The sequence below is a fragment of the Danio aesculapii genome, chromosome 13 (genome assembly GCF_903798145.1).
Source record: "Danio aesculapii chromosome 13, fDanAes4.1, whole genome shotgun sequence".
Taxonomy (NCBI): domain Eukaryota; kingdom Metazoa; phylum Chordata; class Actinopteri; order Cypriniformes; family Danionidae; genus Danio; species Danio aesculapii.
This window is the reverse complement of record NC_079447.1, coordinates 47,418,219-47,441,572: the sequence shown is the minus strand read 5'-3', so window position 1 is coordinate 47,441,572 and position 23,354 is coordinate 47,418,219. Positions and strand designations below refer to the sequence as shown.

Below are 23,354 nucleotides of genomic sequence, written 5' to 3'. Positions count from 1 at the left end.
CCACACTGAACTGAGCTAAACTGAACTGAACTTAAACACTACAAACTGTTCCAATTTACTATGACCTTTTATGTGAAGCTGCTTTGACACAATCTACATTGTATAAGCGCTATACAAATAAAGGTGAATTGAATTGAATTGAATTGAATAAAATATTCCAGCATTGACCGGTCCGTGGTAATAAAAAGGTTGAGGACCACTGGTGTGGAGGATATCATAAAGTCTTGAGGCAATCCGATGTAAAACACAATATATTAGAGTGTTTTAGTTTGTAAATGGGTCAGATTTGACCTGAACACTTTAAATACTACAATTTGTGATTGAATATGATATTAAAACACAAAGTAGGATAATTTGGACTTCTTAAAGAAGACATAGCTGTTACTTTTACCTACTGATACACTGCAAAAACAATTGTGCTGCTTTTTCAAACAACCTATTTAAAATGAGCCGAAATAATTCTTGAGTTTTTTTTAGGACAACTTAATTGTTTTATGTTCAATCCACTTCAATCTGTAAAAACTAATAATTTAACTTAATCAGTTTGTGTTGGGACAACATGAAGGAATTGTGTGGAACGTCTGACAGTACTATGTTGTATATACTGTAATTGAATATATATTTATATTTGGGAAACTGTCTACATTACCGCAAACACATACAATAAGCGATAAGTTATTTTATTTTAACAAATTGAGGAAGCCTGTTGTAACTTGGAACTGTTAAGTTGACTTAATATTTGCACAATTTCATTTAATTAATAATTTTAAGGCAATGGGTTTACTCACTTTTGTTTTAAGTCAACTACTCACTTTAAAAGCAATGAGGTTTACTCATGTTTTCTTTAAGCAAAGTCAACTAATTGCTTGTTTATAGTGTAAGAATAAACCCAGCAGACACACAACGTCATAAGACATCAATATTAGGTTAGATTTAGGTCGCTAGCATCTAAGGGCAGTGTTATTCTGGCGTCCTATAACTATATGAAATGACGTTATTATTTTGCTGATTTTAGGTTGTGTTTGAAACACAACATCAAGCCCACATCTTAAACTAACGTCATACTGAAGTCAAATAATGACATTTATTCTTCAGGTATGGCAACCAAAATCCAATGTCTGATAGACGTCATAGTGGTAACGTCCACACAACATCAAGCTGTAGACATTCATATTTAGATGTTTTTAGGTTGCGTTGGAAAGTAACCAAAATGCAAAGTCTGTCCGATGTTGGACATTAACATCGACCTGACGTTGGGTTCTGACGTCAACCCCATTTTCATTTCCAAACAAAATGCAATGTCCCACGACATTGAGGTACAACGTCAATCTGACGTCATGTTGATGTTCTGTGCCCACTGGGTATTCAGATTTGGCAATCCAACAATAAGTCAAAAAGAGACCCTGTTCACACCAAGGACTACTATAAAGCTATAAAAGTAATGACACTGAAGAACAAAACTGTTATTATATATACAGTTGTTGAAATCAGAATTATTAGCCCCCTTTTGAATTTTTCTTTTTTTATATATATATTTCCCAAATGATGTTTAACAGAGCAAGGAAATTTTCACAGTATGTCTGATAATATTTTTTCTTCTGGAGAAAGTCTTATTTGTTGTATTTTAGATAGAATAAAAGCAATTTTTATTTTTTATAAGCCATTTTAAGGTCAATATTATTAGCCTCTTCAAGCTATTTTTTTTTCAGTAGCCTACAGAACAAACCATCGTTATACAATAACTTGCCTAATTACTCTAAACTGCCTAGTTACCCTAATTAACCTAGTTAAGCCTTTAAAGCTGTATAGAAGTGTCTTGAAAAATATCTAGTCAGATATTATTTACTGTCATCATGGCAAAGATAAAATAAATCAGTTATTAGAAATGAGTTATTAAAACTATTATGCTTTGAAATGTGTTGAAAAAAATCTCTGTTGAATAAAAAATTGGGGAAAAAAATTAACAGGGGGGCTAATAATTCTGACTTCAACTGTACCTGTTTCATACAAATACCAAAATTCCATAAAGTTTACAGAGCCACACTGAACAAGTAGTTCAAAATAACTAACAAGAGTTACTTCTCTAAAGTATGTTTGGTGCAAGGAAACACAAAGAATGAGGTCCGTCTTTGCTCATTTCTGTTGCCAGATCTTGATAGAAAACCAGCAAAACAAAAACAAGCCATTTACAATGTAAAAAAGCCACGTGCTAAAACACTACAACCTGTCTGCTTTATTAAGTCTATTATCTGTATCGTTTGCGTCCAAAGACATTTAATAAGTGCTGCTTATAATAAGTGGACATGGCAATCATTCAAGCAATGTAGCCTTCTCAGTTGACTCTGGTTTAGTTGACCTGACAAAAATGTGTCATTTAATGAACTCCACTCATAATAAAATGTGGTTGTAACTCCTGAAACTTTGCATCTGTTGACTTATTTACTATAATAGTTACCATACCTGGTGTGAACAGGCTTTTTTTCCCCATTTCTATCATTTCATCACTCATCCAGCCGTTTTTTTTTAAAGATGTCTAATAGATGTCTAACAGACGTCTAAACACAGTCGACTTGGCTAAAACAAGGCTAAATTTGGGCTGTCAGTGAAAATCTAATAGACGTCCAAGAATAGCCCAAAACTAGACTAGACATCAAATAAACAGAACTGAATAACTACATAAAGTCGGTCTAATCTGTCTGCTTGACGGCTAGTCTAGTTTTGGGCTATTCTTAGATGTCAGATTGTCACTGACAGCCCAAGTTTAGCCTTGTTTTAGCCAAGCTGTCTATGTTCAGATGTCTATTAGACGTCTATTAAACACAAAATTCTTTGCTGGGAATGAAGATGAAAGGTCATCAGTCTACAGAAATGCATTGTGGGACATGATATTCTAAAAAAAGCTTCCTATGACATGCACAAATTGATGTGGCATCAGCTTTCTGGTTTCTAAAACACCTTTAAAGTCTGCATGAAATCAAAACTAGCAACGTTTAAATTGCTTATTACATATTGTTAGTCTTAAAGGGATAGCTCACTCAAAAAATAAAATGTACTCTCTTACTTACCCTCAGATGGTTCCTACGAGTTTCTTTCTTCTGGTAAACACAACATTTTGAAGTCAAACCTGTAACCATTGACTTTCATAGAAGGAAAAACAAATACTATGAAAGTCAATGAAAAAAGTAAAGGCTGAATAGATGATTAAAAGTTTAATTTTTGGGGTGAACTATCCCTTTTAGGTGAACAATTTGTTTGTTTTGGTCATTTTTAATCCAAATCGAACAAATCTGGAAGGACAGTCCTTCTCTGATCATGTCAGTTTGATGGATTGGATGAAATATGCTTAGCCACGCCCTTCCAATAGCAAATCAAACATAAGAGGAGGAGCGCAAAAACATAAACCCCACCCCTTACTCAATATTCAGTTCCTGTTGGAATTATGCCGACTTACTGAAGCAAGACTTTAAAAGTAGTTCCTATTGAGACAAAGAAACCACCTAGGAACCTTTATTTTGAAGAGTAACTCACTATTGTTGACAACATGTTTTTGAGGCTGAACGCTTATTAATATAACATGAAGAAGCATCTGAGCCACGTGTACTGTACATTCTTTGACAGCTATGCTTTTGCCAGTGGATGATTTATTCAGACAAAGCATGAACAGGGGAAGGTGACTAGTAAAGTAGTTCTTTGAGGTGATGGAGACTGACCCGACAATTACGAGCCGCCTCAGAGATTGTACCATGCCGTTTGACTCCCGCAATAACCGGAGCACTTTTTAAAAAAATGTCAACATAAAGGCCTTTCTATTGGGGTATTCGTTATAATTTTTAATATATATATCTATATTTAATATAAAAATATCTGTTTACTACGTTCTCTTCTATAAGGAACTGCATTGATTCATGTTACTGTTCCCGTTCTCGAGACAAAATTAAGGCGTTTAGTTATTGTCGTGAAGAAACTGGAGATCGGTTTGGCAACTGTCCCTCTATTAAGCACCCTAAAAATCCAGCTTATATTTCTGTTTCCTTTCGTTTTTCTTATAGAAAAAAGGATTTGAGTTGGAAACATCTTTAAGACAACAATTCTATATTTTTTTTCTTTTCTTTTTTTTTAAAGGGAAAAAAATATAGCATTTTAGTGTTTTCCCTCTGGAGAGGATATGAAGATTAAATATATACGGCAAAAAGCATTATTTGATGTTTTGTCTTGTTTTTCAGTAAAAATATTTATATTATATTTATAGTTTATATTTAGATAATAATTATATTAAAATGTGAGAACCAAATGAGCTTTTCTAAATATTTTTCTAATCTCATTAGCAAATAGTTTTTCTTTTGTTTTAAACACAAATAAGTCTTTGGGCCCTATCATACACCCTGCGCAATAAGGCGCAAGACATGCATGGCGTGATTTGTTGCTATTTTCAGACCAGAGCAACCCTAATTTTTATGTTTTGCGGCACGTTGTTTAAATAGCAAATCTATTTGCACCACTTTGTGGACTCATGGGTGTGCTGGTCTAAAATAGAGGTGTGTTAAGGCGCATTGTTGGCGCGTTGCTATTTTGAGGAACTGAAATAGGCTGCACCATTGACCAATTAAAAGCGGGTCTAAAGTCCAATGGAGAGTGCGTTAGTTATGTGCAGGTGCAAAAGCTTACACATGATATACAGCAGAAGACAAAAATCTTTACATATGAACAAATTAAACGATTTAAAACGTAACAAAGATTATTATTTTCTACATGAATATAAAAATCCATGCCTTCTTCACCTCGGGGGCCTTTTTTCAGTTTATTCATGACAATTTGCATTTGTTTAATGTTATTATTAGCAGTATTATTTGTTATATGCATATTTATATTTGTTTTAATAAAATCTGTTGGGTTTTTGACTATATGGGGCATAAGAATAGGACGTGTGTTTGGATTTAACTCCTGACCACACTTCATTATTATTGTTCATTTATTCATTTGCTGGAAATTAGAACTGAATTTAGAAATAGTTTTGAAATAAATCTTTGCACTTAACAAATTAAATGAAATATGTAGGCTAATGGATGTCTCCAGTGGAGTGCGTACAACACCATTTCCTTATCCACAAAAGTAAAGGGTAAAAGTAAAGTAAGGAGAAAGTAAAGAGGCCGAATGGAGGAGGCTTTTTCTAATCCTTGTGTTGCAGATGCTCTGTTTAACTCTGTTTTCTCGCAAGTGAAATGTTCAGTTTTTCCACTTACAAAGTCTGCCATGTAAATAGCAAATGCAGCATGACTCTTAAAGGGAATGGTAGAAGAGACTCTAATTGGTTTTATGCACTTCATGCTCAAAACACATCCAGAACTCATTAAGAGAATAAGCACAACCCTGTTAGACCATGCGCCAGGGCGCAGAGCATATTTTTCCGTCCTTAAAATAGCAAAAGTGGATTCAGACACACTCTTAATGCTTTTGCGCAATGCGCTTTAGACTTTGTGTTAGATCATTAAAATAGAGACTTATATATTGAAATTATTAAATATTAAATGTAATCTAAACATTTAACCAAATTATGATACATTCTTAATTTGATTCTCAGGTATTTTGCTGTGAGGATATTTAGATTTTCTAAAAGAAATTATATTTGAGAGAAAAATAACAGATAAAATAATGATTTTTGCCGTTTATTGGAAACTCCTCGTTCCCTATATGGCTATGCTTTTTTTTGCCTACAGTCTGATGATTTCTCTTGATTGGTTTTTATCTCCCTTTGGCTGGTGATTCAATTGACCGCGAAAATAAATATGACAAAAATAATCTTTGGATATCAAATATGCATCAACTCAAAAGCCACCCTCGCATCCCTCTGAGGAAAAAACGTCCGCTATCTGAAGCGCAGCCGTGGCTGCCGAAGGTGATTACAATAATTTTGAAACATATACATACGAGTATACAGTATTTACATATACTCTGGATGCAGCTTATGTAAATTTGGCTTAAATATAAGAACAACAATACTATGCTGTGATACAATGTAATCATTCCTTTACAACACGCACGCACGCATTAACGCACGCATTAACACACGCTCTCCCACAAACGCACGCTTCCAACTACAGGTTTAGTGTCTCGATCTAATCTCATTGTTATTGTTCTGAATGGTTAAAGGGCTTGGGATATAAATGCCAGTTTCGAGGAAGAATAAACAGCTAGTTCCTCCCTTTCCTGGCCACGCCAATTGAAAGCGAAACCAAAACGAGCCGTTCAAGTTAAAAAAAATCAAATCAGTGTAAAAAATATAAAGTACCTGCATAAGTAATGCATGACGTAACGGCTCCAGGAGCCACCTGACGAAAAGAGCCATTTCTTTCACGAGACACATCCACGAAAAAAAACAACTTAAAAAAAGAACATACACATATATATATTCATATTTATATAAAAACAACATAAAAAAAAAACGAGAAGAGAACGTTCTTCAAGTCAGTCAAATGCACCAGTTGTTTTCCGGGAACCAGGAGAGACCACAAAAAAGGAAAAGACAGTAGCTATGTTTCCATCTAAAGATGCGAATTAAATGTATGCGCAAAATTGGAATATCGCATAAAAGATTAGCGAATGAAGCACCGTTTCCATCCAATGAGTGAAAGAGAGCAAAATCGTCACTTCCTGATAAACCGCCACCAAATACGAAAGTCTATTTAATTTAAATTAATTTAATTTAATAAATTACTTGTGCCTCAAAAGACAATGCCAACACACAATGAACATGTGGTGGCATTTCGAGGCGTGAGACGCAAAGCACAGACGCTCAGGACAGTTCTGGATGTAATTAATAACATAACAATAATAATAATAATAATAATAATAATAATAATAATAATACTGAAATTGCATTTAAGACATTTCAGATTCATTAAAACAACATTTCAGATGTTTTACAATGTGATCGACCGCAGGTTTGCCCATTATTGCGTAACATCCCACACATTTTTACTTGCACAATGCACATATTTGTTTTTAATACTGTTTTTAACCCTTTTCACAAGACTGTTATGAAGCGTTTAACACGTCAGACCTTTTAATATTAAAAGGTTTCAATATTTACGTAGATAAAAAAACGTATAAACATTTATATGTATTCACGTATGTATTACATCGTCATTGCATCAAATTATAAAAAAGGAATTTTTGCTTATGCAGGGTGTTTCTAATGCAGCGTCTTGATAACGTTATCGTAGAGTTTTTCTTTTATTACTTCAGCAAATGGGATTGTAAAAAGAATATTTGTTGTACTCTACCATTCACTGTACTCTAAATGCAGATTTATACTTGTGCGTTAAGTGCACGGGTATGCTCCGGCGCAGCCTTCGTGTGGTCGCATAGCCCTCGCCGTGGCTGTCGCCGACGCACACTTCTCAAAAAATGTAACTACATGTCGCAACGACGCGTAGTGCAAGCTCTGTGATTGGTCAGCTTTGTAGCACTGATGAGTGTGGGCGGGACAGAGAGCCACGCAAACCCGTTGGAGCGATTGTTTACAAGTGTCGAGTCCTGTGAAGGAGCTCCAGGTGGAAAGTTTTGTTTTGTGTTTACCTTATGATTAAAGTTGTTGCACGTCCACCGGTTCCCGCCTCAAAATGAGCAAGTTTGATCTACTTGTATATTAAGGTGGCGTTCAGAAAAAAAACTAAACACCTGCAAAGAAACTCGACACAGAGGAACACGAAAACCTTACTGCCAGCTAGTGTTTCAGAAGTGTTATTGCAGAGCAACACAAACAGCGCGCAGAAGTATGGGCAAGGCATGTTTATCCTAATCAGTTGTGCGTGTGCGTTTTTTACGAACATTTTCAAACCGTATGCATATCCATGCGATAATCCAAGATGCGCATAACAATAAGTGGATGGAAACATAGCTAGTGAAAGCTCCAACAACGTGGCGGGCGCTCTGGGTTTGGTCCCCTCCTGCGCTCCTCAGTGCTAGCGTACGCGGGGCATGTTTAGAGTCGTTTCGGGCTTCATCCCACAGCTTTGTGCTTTCCCCCGCAGCAGCCGCAGGCCACCCCGCAGCGGTGGCACCCGTGCAGCGGCGGGTAGCAGCACAGACAGGGCGCCAGCATGGCTAGACCCAGCAGAGCCGTCCAGCGGAGGCAGAAGCGCTCCTCGCTGGTGTCGCAGGAGCATGGGTCCGAGTAGTCGCCCTCTGGGTCGGACATGCAGTGGTAAAGCATGCTGTCGGCGCACCACATGAAACTGACCCGGTGAATGCAGGTCCGGATGGGGTCGGGAGCGTCATGGCACTGCCCGCGCCGGTTCTCCTCATGGTTGAACATGTCCCGGCAGTAGACGCAGCGCGATCGCTCGCCGTCCTCTTTCCTCCGCTTGCCTTTAAGAATGAAGGCCCTTGGCTGGATGGACACTACGGTGCTCCCACCACCGCAGGGCCTCTTCAGGTCACACTGGGTGGAATCAGAGCTGGGCACGTAGGGGTAGGTATAGTCGTGCTTTACAGGATCATTCTTGCTGATTTGAACATATGAGTCTGAGTCCTCGGGTTGGCTGAACTTGTCTGGCACGGCAGCGTATCGGTAGTCCTCATATCCTGTGATCAGCCAGCGCTCGCGGGGGTTTATTCGGACGATCTCTTCGTCCTCAAAGGGGAAAGGGTTCCTGGAGAACTTCTAAAAGGTGAGGGAAACACACGATCATACATGTTATGTTCATATATTGTGCTTTTGAATAGTATCACTTGTTTTAAAAGTGTAGCTCATATGCTCCCTGTTCTGTGATTTTGTAACACCGTTTTAATATTGCACATTTTTTGTATGGCATATGTTTTACGCAGCCCTTCCAGCCACAACCCGGTACTGGGAAACACCCATAAATTCTCACATTTTCACACACACGCATACACTATGGCCAATTTAGTTCATTAAATTTACTTATAGTGCGTGCCTTGGAGAGTTTACGATAAGTGTTTAATTTTTCAATTATGTTTGCTTTTGAAAACCCTGTTGATTGAGTTTAGGGAAGGGTTTAGGGCAGTGGTTCGCTTCTCGTGTACAAGAATGACGTGTATCTGAAATGTACAATTATATGGAGCTCATAATATGCCAAAACAATCTGAATATGAATCGTGTTAATTTGAATTATTAACAATTGTAAGTTAATAAAACTGAATATTATATGCCATTAAAAAATGTTTTGAATTTTAATTTCTTAACTTGAATTTAAATTTCATAACTTGAATATTAAACATCTGAAATTTAAGACAACTGAATTTTTCTAAAGTCAAATTTTTATATACATTTTCAAACATCAGATTTTTTTGGTTCTATGTGCGACCATAGGCGTCTATTAAAATACATAGGTTTAATTTTACATTAGGGTTTATGTAGATAAAAAGGCATATTTTTACCTATTTTCAGACCCCCCCCCCCACCCCCAGTCCCTGTAATTCGCATGCTTTGCATAATCATGAATCAAGCAGAGGTGATTCTTAGTTTAATTTTTCAGTGATTGTCAACTCTTCCCCGTTTCTCACCCCTGACCTACTTTCTGCTGAATCTGAACTTCACGATCTGAATTTCTGGTTATGAATTTTTGAAAATTGAATTTGATGTTATGAATTTCTTCATCTTGAAAACTTAAAAGTGTATTTTTACAAGCCCAATATCTGCAATCTAGGAACTCAGAACCGAAAAAGTGTAAAAATACGTCTATAATAAAAATCTGGCTTTAAAAAAATCAGTTGTCTTAAATTTCAGATGTTCAATATTCAAGTTATGAAATTCAAATTTAAAACATTTGTAATGGCATATAATATTCAGTTTTATTAACTTACAATTGTTAATCATTCAAACACAATTCAAATTCAGATTGTTTTGGCATTTAATTAGCTCCATACAAAAAGAACCCCAAGTAATGTATTTCAGATTCGCACAAAAGTTTCCTCAAAATGATTCGTCATCTTAAACATGCAACGAAATGTACCCGGAGCAAAAAACGTGAGGCAAGTATTTTAAATGACGCAGGGTTGGTTTTTAATAAATGTTCCAACAATGTTAATCCCCTTTAAAAAAAAACATTCATTCATACATTCATTTTCCTTTGGCTTAGTCCCTTTATTTTTCAGTGGTTGCCACAGGTGAATGAACCACCAACTTATCCAGCACATGTTTTACACAGCGGATGCCCTTCCAGCTGCAACCCAGTACTGGGAAACACCCAAACACACTCATTCAAACACATACACTACAGCCAACTTAGTTTATTCAATGCACATATAGTACATGTGTTTAGACTGTGAGGGAAACCGGAGCACCCGGAGGAAACCCACGCCAATACAGAAATGCCAACTGGCACAGCCGGGAGTCAAACCAGTGACCTTCTTGCTGTGAGGTGACAGTGCTAACCACTGAACCACCATGTCGCCTTAAAAACATATTTTTCTTATTCTGTTTACTGTCATGTGGGGCGGGACAACCTGTCAATCCCAAGACTTACCAAAATGAGTTATTAAAACTATTACGTTTCATTTTAAGTGACCTCTGAACTATGACATTTGAGTTTTCCCAATCTAGATTCTTTTAATATTCACTGATTCATCCAAAAATCTGGATATAAGAGCTTCCGCACCTGATCCAGAGCGTAGCGTTCAGGCGGCCGGTACTGCAGGATGCAGCGGTGCGGATGAGGCTCGTAGAAGGTGGAGGTAGCCACAAGCTGAGTGCTATGATCCTTCTTCTGAGATGAGTTTGAGGAGCTGTCGGTGGCAGTCTTAAAAAAATAAACAGACACAAAACAAAGACAAATGACAAACCATCATCTCCGAAAACTGAAGAAAAACACATACTGTCCAGGAAACTGTGCTTAGTTTTAAAACAAGACAAGATGACAATCCCAATCACAGACAGGTGTTTTGCTGAACGAATGCAGTTTTCCATGAGCTCATGAGCAACTGGAATTGATTCCCAGCTAAACATTAATGCACCACACACACATCCGTATATACTGAGCACAAAGATACACACATCAGTGTAGTCAATCCGACGTGACGTGGCTCAACTTCAGTGTGCAATTAAACAAAGAAAAAATATCAGGCTTCGAGCCGCAGGATCTGTAAAAACCTCTGAAGTCTCCCTGTTATTAGAGGAACTCGAAATGATTCCAGCATGCTGGGATATAGGCCATCACACACAAAACCAACAGCTCTGGTCTGTAACATCACCAGAAAGACCTACAGAACAGTGGTGTAGTCCTTGCTATACGCACGTATACTCAGTATGCCTACTTTTTTCCAAGAGCTGTTTGGGTATTACGACTTCTGAGGATCATACTCTCGGTATACTCACTTGTTTTGGTGATTAGACTTCCCTAATTTTTGTCTATTGAGTATTTGAGTTTTTCAGAGATCACAACAAATCAGCTGAATGATGTCTTGCTGAAACATTCAAGTAAAACGTCAAAAGTCAACCCCCTTAACACTTTTGCGATTACCTATACACTACTAAATGATCACCTTAGTCCCCTTTAGATTTGATATAAAAACGGCGGCAGAATCCCGCTCCTGAACTCATTTTTTAGTTAGTCAGCAAACCACAGCTGTGCAGTGTGTGTGTGTGTGTGTGTGTATATATATATATATATCTATATATAAATCAAATGAATCAAAAATACATTGACTTTCGTCGTTTCTTTGCCTACTTTTAAAATTTGGATTGGGTAGGTAATAGTACATCCCATTTCTGCATCACCCCAAAATGTACATAGAAACATGTGGATGGGAACACAATGAGTGAAAAAAAATGGTTTACATCAACTATACCATGTATTTTAAATTTACCATAGTACAATGTTTTATCACACTCAAAGATAGCTATGGATGTCTAGCTATGTGAAATGAGCGGAGAGTGTTGGAGCAGAAGGAAAAGGGGTGTAGGTTTGCTTTATCGTTGCCAGGTAGGAGTGAAACTGAGAGAATCTAAAACAGAGGTCAATGGTAACGGCCACATGTCTACTTCAAACGGATGAACAGAAATATAGGATTTGATCTTCTGTCTGGATCAACTACAGCACGATTTTCCATGCTAGTCCTTTAACACAAAACAGGAGGTGGACAGACAGACAGACAGACAGACAGACAGACAGACAGAAGGTATGACAGACAAAAAGGAAGACTGGACGACAAAAGATGGGCAGACATACAATGGCAGACTGAAAGACAGACAGACAGAAGGACAGACAGTCAGATCAAAAAAGGCAAAGAAGACAGACAGACAGAAAAGCAGACAGAAAGACAGACAAGCAGATGGAAAGACAGACATGGACAGACAGAAAGGCAGATTGACAGACACAAAGATAGGCAGACAGACAAAGGCAGACTGAAAGAAAGACAGACAGGCAGACAGACAAAGGCAGATAGATAGATAGATAGATAGATAGATAGATAGATAGATAGATAGATAGATAGATAGATAGATAGATAGATAGATAGATAGATAGATAGATAGATAGATAGATAGATAGATAGATAGATAGATAGATAGATAGATAGATATGGAAAGACAGACAGGCACACATAAAGAGAGGCAGAAAGGCAGACAGGTGGAATGGCAGACAGACAAAGAGAAAGATGGAATGACAGACAAAAAGATGGGCAGACAGACAAAGGCAGACTGAAAGACAGAAAGTCAGACAGATAAATAGACACACTGACAGAGAAGCAGACAGACAGGCAAAAAGGAAGAGAGATGGTAAAGCAGGCAGGCAGACAGATACAGACAGACAGACAGAAAGGCAGATAGACGGACACAGCGATGGGCAGTCAGATAAAGGCAGACTGAAAGAGAGGCAGAAAGTCAGATAGACAGACAGAAAGAAGGACAGACAGACAAATGCAGACTGAAAGACAGAAAGGCAGACAGAGACAGATAGACAGAAAAGCAAATAGACAAACAGACAGACAGTCAGACAGATAGGAAGACTGAAAGACAGAGAGAAAGAGAGGCAGAAAGACAGACAGACAGGCAGACAGACAGACAGACAGAGAGAAAGAGAGGCAGAAAGACAGACAGACACAGACAGACAGACAGGCAGGCAGGCAGGCAGACAGATAGACAGGTAGACAGAAAAAAGGGACAACAGACAGAAAGGCACACTGACAGACTGAAAGACAGGCAGGCAGAGACAAAAAGACAGACAGAAAGGCAGACTGAGAGACAGACAGAAAGACAGACTGAGAGACAGACAGAAAGACAGACTGAGAGACAGACAGAAATACAGACTGACAGACAGGCAGAGAGACAAAAAGATAGAGAGGTAGACTGACATGCAGAAAGATGAGCAGACAAACAAACAGGCAGGCAGTGAGGGAGACAGACAGGCAGTGAGGGAAAATGGAAGACAGACAGAGAGTCATACAGGGAAACAGAAAGGCAAAGAAAAGCAGACAGGAAGACAAGCAGGCAGAAAGACAGACAGAAAGGCAGACAGAAAGGCAGACAGACACGGCGGCTGGGTGGATGGATGGGAAGTGATTAGTGGCTGAGAGTCTGGACGTGATCCTTCCTTTGGCTGAACAGGATGCCTTCAACAACCACCTGCCAGGTGGAGTGTACGCACACACACTTTGAGCTTGAAAAAGACATATGTGGTTAGAATGTATTTCAAAACATTTCTTAAAGGTATAGTTCACCCAAAAAGGAACATTCTGTCATCATTTGCTCTACAGTTGACACGGTGCGTCTCACCTAGTTCTCTCCTAAGCAAATATGTCAACACTGGAAAGAAAACTGTGTAGAACAGGCCATTTATAAGGTCATTAGGTTCTGCCCACCATAAGATCCCTGGATAGCATTGTGCCACTCAAACTGAGTTTTTCCATGTTTGAGGCTAAACTCCAGCTATGTGAGAGGAACAGGAGTGTCCGGTGGCTGACCATGCCCTCGCACCCCTGACCCGATCTCTCTCTGTCCCAGTTCAGCCTAGCCCGGCCTTGGTTTCCCCCTTTCGTGTTCATACGAAGACCTCAGAACTGCTGGCCAAAAATAATACAGGCGTCCCTCAAATCACTGCCAAGAGAGCCTGAGCCGACGTGATTTAAAAATACGTTTAGGAGGATAGCTGGGGCCGGACTGCTGGAGATAATTAAAAACACAGACCCTTTCAGATGTTTACACTGCAGGTCTAAAAAACACTCGGCCAAAGTACTCAAGCAGTGTGAGGCCAACATAGATATAAAAGATTGCGAGCTGACTTGCTGCTTACATAGACGGCAGTCTTCTAAGGTTCACTATTAGACGCAAGCCATTTAAAGTTCAGAAAGCAATCAGAGCTATATGAAGCCTAAAAGACACGAACACTGGTGGACTGCGCCAATTTTTGACAAATTGTTGACTGGACTACCAACTAGCAAGATTGGAATGCTCTTAGATTGAAATAGACTTAGGAGGGACTGATTAAAAACTGATCTAATTTATAGCAATATTATATTGATTGTTAAACTTCCTGGTAAGAAACATCCCAGCAGACACAGGATGTCAACACGATATCAGGTTGACATTGTGCCCCAATGTTGTGGGGATGTTGCATTTTTGTTTGGAAATGAAAATCGCATTGACGACAGAACCCAACATCAACGTCCAACATCCATCCTAAAATCAACCAAATATCAATCTCTAATGATGTTACAGCTTGACGTAGTGTGGACGTTACCACCGTGACATCTATCAGGTGTTGGATTTTGGTTGCTATACCTGACGAATAAATGTCAGTATTTGACGTCAATATGACGTTGGTTTAAGATGTTGGCTCGATGTTGAATTTTGGTCACTTTCCAACACAACCTAAAATCAACCAAATATCAATGTCATTTGACGTTGTTATTGGACGTCAAATAACGTTGTCCATAGATACTGGCTAGACATTGAATTTTGGTCACCTGACGTCACAACCTAAACCTAAGCTAATATTAACGTCTTAAGATATTGTGTGCCTGCTAAAATTGTTTGTTGTTGTTTTTCAATTCAAAAAGTTTGAAATACTTAAGCTGTAGTGTACTGTTAGTGAACATCTATACAATGAACATGTGTCAGACAGCAACGATTACTTGAATATGTCAATTTGTTACTTGAACAAAACTAGCGCACAATGAAAATGACAATGTTGAGAAAATAGCAGTTAAGGAAGCATCTGCTAATGGCAATATGGATATGTTTGTGAATTATCATTTAAGATGTATTGTGGGATTTAATAGGTTTGCTTTATCCAAGTCTAATGTTAGCATGCTGCTAATTTAATGGTGCACTCCTAAAATTGCTACGTTGTTTCAAGCCAAATGTTGGTCAAATAAAAATAACCCCAACCATTGAGTTAAGTTAAAAAATATATTTTTAAATACATTTTTTACCCAACAGCATTTGATCCAAATTATAGTTGAAATATACAATTTAAACTTGTTCATAGTGTACGGTAAACTTAAAATGCATTACAGAATAATCGGATAAAATAGCTAATGTATTTAAATTGATATATGCTTACATAACATTTCCAGAATTCAAATCAAAATATTAACACATAAAACACTGGCTGCATCTGAAATTGCATACTTCCCTACTATATAGTAAGTTGAAAACAGTATGCAAGTCAAGTAGTATGTCCGAAATCATAGTATTCGATAAAACAGTATGCGAGAAGTACCCGGATGACCTACTACTTCTGGTGAGATTCTGAAGTGCGCAAACAATGGACGCTACACTACCCAATAATGCACCGCGAGAGAATTCATGAATGGGAGTGAGGCAATGCAAATGACGCATGATGATGACAAAATGGCGGATGTAGTACGTCCGAGTTCCATTCATACTACTGACATTCATACTGTATAGAACACACTTTTCTAACGGCCGAGTAGTAAGTTTAAATTCAAATGCAGTACCTACTGAGAAGTTGACGATTTCGGTCGCAGCCAATGTGTTTAAACTGATATATGCTAATATTACATTTCCAGAGTTCAAATAAAAATATTAACACATAAGACACTGGCTGCATCTAACAATCGCAGGCTTCCCTACAAAATAAAAAGTTAAACAGTATGTGAGCCGAGTAGTATTTGTGGTATTCACAGAAATCATAGTATTCGAAAAACAGTAGGCAAGGAGCACGCTGATGACCTACCACTTCTGGTGAGATTCTGATGTGTACAGCCAAAGGACGCTACTCTATCCCATGATACGACGTGACAAAATTTATGAATGTAATAAAGTGATGCAACTGACGCAGGTAGGTCACATGATAATAACAAATGACGGATGTAGTACGTCCGAATTCCATTCATACTACTCACAATCATACTATATAGAACATACCTTTCTAATGGTTGTGTAGTAAATTTAAACAAGCTAACAGTTTTCATACAGTATACGGCTATTATGAAGAACACTACATTTCTGAACTGAACATGGCACAGTTAAAGCCTAACTCCTCCACAAAATCAGCCTTCTTATCAAAAAACTCTAAAGTGTGTGGCATAGAGCAGATAACAAGAGAGTTCAAAGGCACATGTGGTCCAACTCTGATTCAAAGGCATACCTTCCCAGCAGCAGAGCCGATGTCGGCCCGTTAATGACACGCAATCAGTGGCACAGTGGGGGAGGGTGGAGAGATAATAAGGGGGATGGGGGAGCAAAAGCCCTTTGGGGAACTGAAGTCTTTTGGGTAATTTCACAAATGGTGCCCCGTTCATTAAGTCTGAGGCTGGCCACCCTGTGGCATGAAACCACAGCAGACCAATCTAAACTGGGCCAGCCAGAACTGTCTGAGCAATAAACCGGCTACAACCGGACAGTTTAAATCTGGCCCTATAGGACCAGCATGAACAGTACAAAAAATAAAACTCGCGGTCAAAAACCAGGCCTGTACATAGATCAAGACTGAGTACAGAGGTCAGAAACAGTAAAGTAAGCTATTAAAAACTAAAATATGAGTGGCCTTTGTTGGTGCCAAATTTGCTCGGATGATGCAAGGATGTTGTCTAGGCATTACACAATGTTTGCTAAGGAGATCTTCATTGTTCATGGTACAGTTTTTAATTATGTTGCGGATTTCTGGGTCGCTGTCAAAGATATTTTGATCAAGACTGAGTACAGAGGTCAGATACAGTAGTGTAAGCTATTAAAAATAAGATATGAGTGGCCTTTGTTCATGCCAAATTTGCTCAAATGATGCAAGGATGTTGACGGTTGTCTAGGTGGTCCTACACAACTCAACCTGCTCCGAGCTGAGATTGAACTCTTTGCATGGGAGTCGTTGCTCTAACAAGGAGGCTAAAGACAATGGTCTCTAGCGTCTGTTGCAAGAGCACCTTTCGAAGTCAGAGGAGTGAGGTTTACCAGCACAACACTTTACTAGCTGGCCTCAGCTAGTGTAATGGACCGGCAGAGTTACATCAGTGCTGTAACTAGGATGGCAGTGAGGTTTAGGGCTCTATTTTGACGATCCATGCGCAAAGTGCAAAGCGCAGGGCGCAAACGCCTTAAGGGCGTGTCAGAATCCACTTTTGCTAATATAAGGGTTGAGCTTATTCTCTTAATGAGTTATAGGTGTGTTTCGAGAATAAACCAATCAGAGTGTCATCTCCCATTCCCTTTAAGAGTCAGTTGCATCGTGCCATAGCGCGTTTGCTATTTACATGACGGATTTTGTAAGTGGAAAAACTGAGCGTTTCACTAGCAAGAAAATAGTTAAACAGAGCATCTACAGCGTGAGAATGAGAGATGAGCCTCCTCATTATTTACTTTCACTTTCGCTCTCGTGGATAGGGAAACCTTGTACGCACAGACATCAATTAGCCTATAAATGATTAATTCAGTTTGTTAAGCGCAAAGATTTGTTTCAAAATTATTTCTTGATTCAGTTCTAATAATTCAATTCAATTCAATTCACCTTTATTTGTATAGCGCTTATACAATGTAGATTGTGTCAAAGCAGCTTCACATAAAAGGTCATAATAAATAGGAACAGTGTAGTTAAGTTTGTAGTGTTTAAGTTCAGTTCAGTTTAGCTCAGTTCAGTGTGGTTTAATAATCACTACTGAGAGTCCAAATACTGAAGAGCAAATCCAACGATGCGCAGCTCTACAGATCCTGAACCATGCAAGCCAGTGGCGACAGCGGAGAGGGAAAAAAAACTTCACTAAAGGCGGAAGTGAAGAAAAAAAACCTTGAGAGAAACCAGGCTCAGTAATAAATGATAAATGAACATTAATAACGATGTGTGTTCAAAAAACTGAGTTATATCCAAATACACATGCTATGCCCCATATGGTCTAAACCTGAGAGGTGGACAAATCTAAGCTAGTTTTTAATAAAACAAATATAAATATGCATATAATAAATAATACTGCTAATAATAATGACATTATACAAAAGCAAATTGTTATGAATAAATTGAAAAAGCCCCCCGAAATGAAGGCATGGAAGTATGGTTTTTATATTTATGTTGGTTAGAAAATATTTAGTTTTGTAATGTTTTCATAATTTATATTTATATCCTATATATATCCTTATTACATCCTATATATAATATTCTTAGAATATCTTCCCTCCAAACAGCTTACCTGCTCAAAGGATAAATTCCCGAAGTGTCCATCAGTTGTATTTTTTAGGGTGTATTCTACCTAGGCTATCTGATCCACGCCTAGGAATGTTTGACCCTCATTTCCTGGTTTGTTTGACAAGTGTGAGTGCTCCGAATCGGGCCCAGGCGTGGTTCAGTTGGCCAGCCCTGGCCCGGTTGGAAGAGCCAAAGCGTGGCTCGGTTGGGCTTTGGCACAATACACTTGTAGTGTGAGTGCAAAGCACGCCTGAGCCCAAACTGAAGGCCCGACGTCACTTTTAAGGGACTGTTTCATATGGATTTATTAATCTTTCTTAACTTTCAGTGATTGTGAACTGTCATAGTTACAAGTTACAAACCCCCCGCTGCACGACAGCTGCCACCTTCAGCAAATCTCCTAATACGTGCAGCCTGAGCACGGTTCAAGACAACCATGCCTAGTGTGAGTACACCCTTAAATTCCTTCGTTCCAAAGGGCCCTTCAAGGGGGGCAGTTTTGATCACTTTGGTTTGGAACGACACTTCAAAATGGCGGTCATGATTTTTCACTCTGTAGTGCCCTTTGGAGGGCAATATATCTTGTTTGGAATGCACTAATAGATGAGAGACTCGGCGAAGAAGCTTGACAGTTAATTTATATATCTCTGGCATACAATGTTTAAAAATTGTTTATGTGCGTTATACCCAGTAGGAAGTATTGAAAGTTGTCATAATGTGCATGTGAATGCTTGTGTATGCCTATGAGTCAAATAAAGTATATTTTCAAAGGCTGTGCATATGAAGAAAAAAAACAAGTGTACTTTTTTTACCCCTTAGCATTGCTAGTCTTAGCATAGCTAAATTTGCTGTCCATCAAAATCTTTCCAGCTGCTCAGGTCAACCGCAAGCAATCTGATTTTATCACACCAAACGCCCGCCACTGATAAATGTATGTTTGGTCAGCGTGTGCTCAGCTACGTGCATGACTGATGCTATCAGGAAAAGCTTTTACTCCCTATAGGGCTCTAAACCACTGACAACACGGTTTTTATGGGGTTTTCTGCTGTAATTCTTCTATAGGACAATCCAGGGAGTGAAACATCTGCTGGAACTAATTGAGTTCCAGGTTAAATTGCCTGTAATGAGCCACCTTGAGTCTGAGGCCAGCCGTCCGGATGGTGGAAGGTGCCTTTTCCACTGCTGTGATCAGCGCTATGAGGCTTTACGTACACACACTCCACACACAGATGCCCAGTACTGCTAAGGACCGGAGAGGATAACGAATAAAGGTTCTCTACCTCTCGGCATAAAGAAGCATTGATTCTTTCCACCTTATTTTTTCCCCCTCTTCCCAGAACTGTTAGTCTTCTACATCCCACTTCCTCCGAGCATCCTCCAGGGTCCTGGCTGCGAGCGCTTTATACAGCAAACCCTTATCCTGCCCGACTGCTGCACAGGAAGCTGTTTTTTTTGTCATTTATATATTTCCTCAGCCCAAATAGTCAGAAACTCTACCTTAAATATGCAAATCAGATACACACTTAAAACTGAAAATAATGGGATTGGAGCACACTGTAAGTCATCCGGAAACTTTATGCAACTTTTCACCGAAAATCTTGTTTAACTTGTTTAATCTTGCTTGAAATACTTTCTTTTGAGCTTGAGACTTCTTTTAAGCAAAGTTTTGAAATTTTGATGGGAGTATTATGTAATTTTTTTGTCATTTTACTACATTTATTTCATATTAGGGATGCACCAAATTTTCGGCCAGCAAACTGAAAATGGAAAATTTGAAAGTAAAGTCTGTTCAAATAAAATGACGACAGGAAATTAGAATGTAGTATTTTTGCTCTAGCTGCTTGCTACAGATTTACTGTATGTTACTTATTAAAATGATAAATAACTATCCAAAGCATTTTCAGTTCCAGTTTTCGGCTAAGTGCATTTAGAGTTTTTGGTTTTCACCCAAAATTTTCATTTCAGTACGAGCCTATTTTATATTATTATTATTATTATTACCATTATTATTATTATTAATTTGTAGTTAATATAATTTTTATTGTAATATATAACAAAAAATAAAGGAAGAAAACATATTATATATATATATATATATATATATATATATATATATATATATATATATATATATATATATATATATATATATATATATATATATATATAGTATATATGTATACACACACATATATATATATATATATATATATATATATATATATATATATATATATATATATATACATACATACATATACATACATACATATATATACATACATACATATATACATATATATATATATATACATATATATATATACATATATATATATATATACATATATATATATACATATATATATATATATATACATATATATATATATATATACATATATATATATATATATATATATATATATATATATATATATATATATATATATATATATATATATACATACATACATATACATACATATATATACATACATATATATACATACATATATATACATACATATATATACATACATATACATACATATATATATATATATATATATATATAAATATATATATATGTATGTATGCATGTATGTATGTATGTATATGTATATGTATGTATATATATGTATGTATATATATGTATGTATACACATACATATACACGCACAAGGTTATTACCACAGCAACACATTAATTCAAGTACTTTACTGTTAGTCTTAGTTATATAAATAAAAACTACCAATGATGTATTACGTTTTCAACAAGCCTACAAATCACTACAATACACCACAGTTTACTGTAGTAAAAATTAAAGCATGCTACAATATCTATTACAATATCCCAGTTCAATATCAGTATGCTGTAGCATTCTTTAAAGCATTGTAAAAAAAAACAACTATAATATAAACAGTATAACAGACTTTTTCTATAGTACGGTTCTACTATAAATTACTATAGCATTTTTTTAAATGCGAGAAATTCCAGTGCAAATTCCAGATAACACCCAGGAGATATGGCCAGTTCATAACAGAGTTCACACACATTCACACCAACACACAGTTTGATGTCTTCAATTCACACATGTGACATGTTTTTGGATTGTGCAGTAAAATCTGACTGAAACTGAAGCCCCTCCCCCACCCGCACACATGGAGAACATGTGATCTCCACACTGAAAGGCCCGGTGCTGGCAAACTCAAACTGGAGAACATCTTGCAGTGAGACATCAGTGGAACTCACTGACCTTTGATAGTGCCTTGAAAAAAATCTAATCTGATCATTTGGACTAGTTATACAGTAATTTAAGCTTTTGTATGCTGCAGCATTGTGACAAACTGTTGCTAGCTTGTTTGACTTGTTACTAGCATGATGCTAGTAGCCATAATCCTGGGTGCATCTCAATAAGCTCCCTAGCTCCCGAGGTCATTCATCAGTAGGTTCTGTGAACAAATTAGGACTCTGAGAAGGATAGTGATGTGCTTACATTAATAAAATAAGATTAATAATTTATCATATAGCAATTTTACAATTTTTTTAAAGTACTGTAGAGTTTCTTAAAAGTATCCTGTATAGCAGTTCATTTAACAATAAAAAATAAAAAGTAACAGATTCTTTTTATAAAAACGTTTCTTGTTTGTTGATAAGTTTCATTATTTGGTTCAAGTTATTTAGAATTCGTTGTGTCCGGCACTTCAGAAAGCATGTTAAAGTCTGCGTGAACTGGACGTTAATGAGACTTTTATTTCAGTAAGCTGATGTACTTCCAGCTGAAATGGAATATTGAGTAGGGGCAGGGCTTTGCATGGTATATGCATACTGTTTTGATGCCAAAATTTGCATTCCGCACACTACTCATAAACTGAATTATACTTTTGAACATGAAACGTTTACATAAAGGATGTTATTGTTGCACTTTAAAAGCCCAGTATCAGAAGTAGGACTATTGGAATGTTTCCATAAACAATTTAAAACTGTAAAAATATAATATAATATATATATATATATATATATATATATATATATATATATATATATATATATATATATATATACATATATACATATATACACACACACACCTCTTTATTATGTACACCTCTCCAACTGCTTGTTAACGTAAATTTCTAAATTTCTAATCAGCCAATCACATGGCAGCAACTCAATGCATTTAGGCATGTAGACATGGTCAAGACGATCTGCTGCAGTTCAAACCGAGCATCAGAATGGGAAAGAAAGGTGATTTATGTGACTTTGAATGTGGAATGGTTATTGGTGCTAGACAGGCTGGTCTGAGTATTTCAGAAACTGCTGATTTACTGGAACTTTCACGCACAGCCATCTCTAGGGTTTACAGAGAATGGTCTGAAAAAGAGAAAATATCCAGTGAGCGGCGGGTCTGTGGGTGCAAATGCCTTGTTGATGCCAGAGATCAGAGGAGAATAGCCAGACTGGTTCTAGCTGATAGAAAGACAATAAGTAAAAAAGTATAAAAATAGTAACTCAAATAACCACTCGTTACAACTGAGATATGCAGAAGAGCATCTCTGAATGCATCTCTTGAGAAACTGAACAGGAAACTGAGGCTACAGGCTCAGGCTCACCAAAATTGGACAATAGAAGATTGGAAAATCATTGCCTAGTCTGAGGAGTCTCGATTTCTGCTGCAACATTCAGGTGGTAGGGTCAGAATTGGACTTCAACAACATGAAAGCATGGATTCTTGGCACACTTTGGGCTCATTAGTAC

At 37.4% G+C, this 23,354-nt stretch overlaps 1 protein-coding gene across 1 annotated transcript in view; it reads right to left on the bottom strand.

Moving 5' to 3' along the window:
* Positions 1-3,598: 3,598 nt before the first annotated feature.
* The window catches only part of spred2b (sprouty related EVH1 domain containing 2b), an 81,369-nt gene continuing 61,613 nt past the window's right edge, over positions 3,599-23,354 (bottom strand). The window contains exons 5-6 of the mRNA XM_056470689.1: positions 10,620-10,760; positions 3,599-8,662 (exon numbers count right to left, since the gene is read on the bottom strand). Of these exons, the coding sequence (XP_056326664.1) occupies positions 8,000-8,662; positions 10,620-10,760 (804 nt within the window). The 3' untranslated portion in view covers positions 3,599-7,999. The remainder of the gene's footprint in view (positions 8,663-10,619; positions 10,761-23,354) is intronic.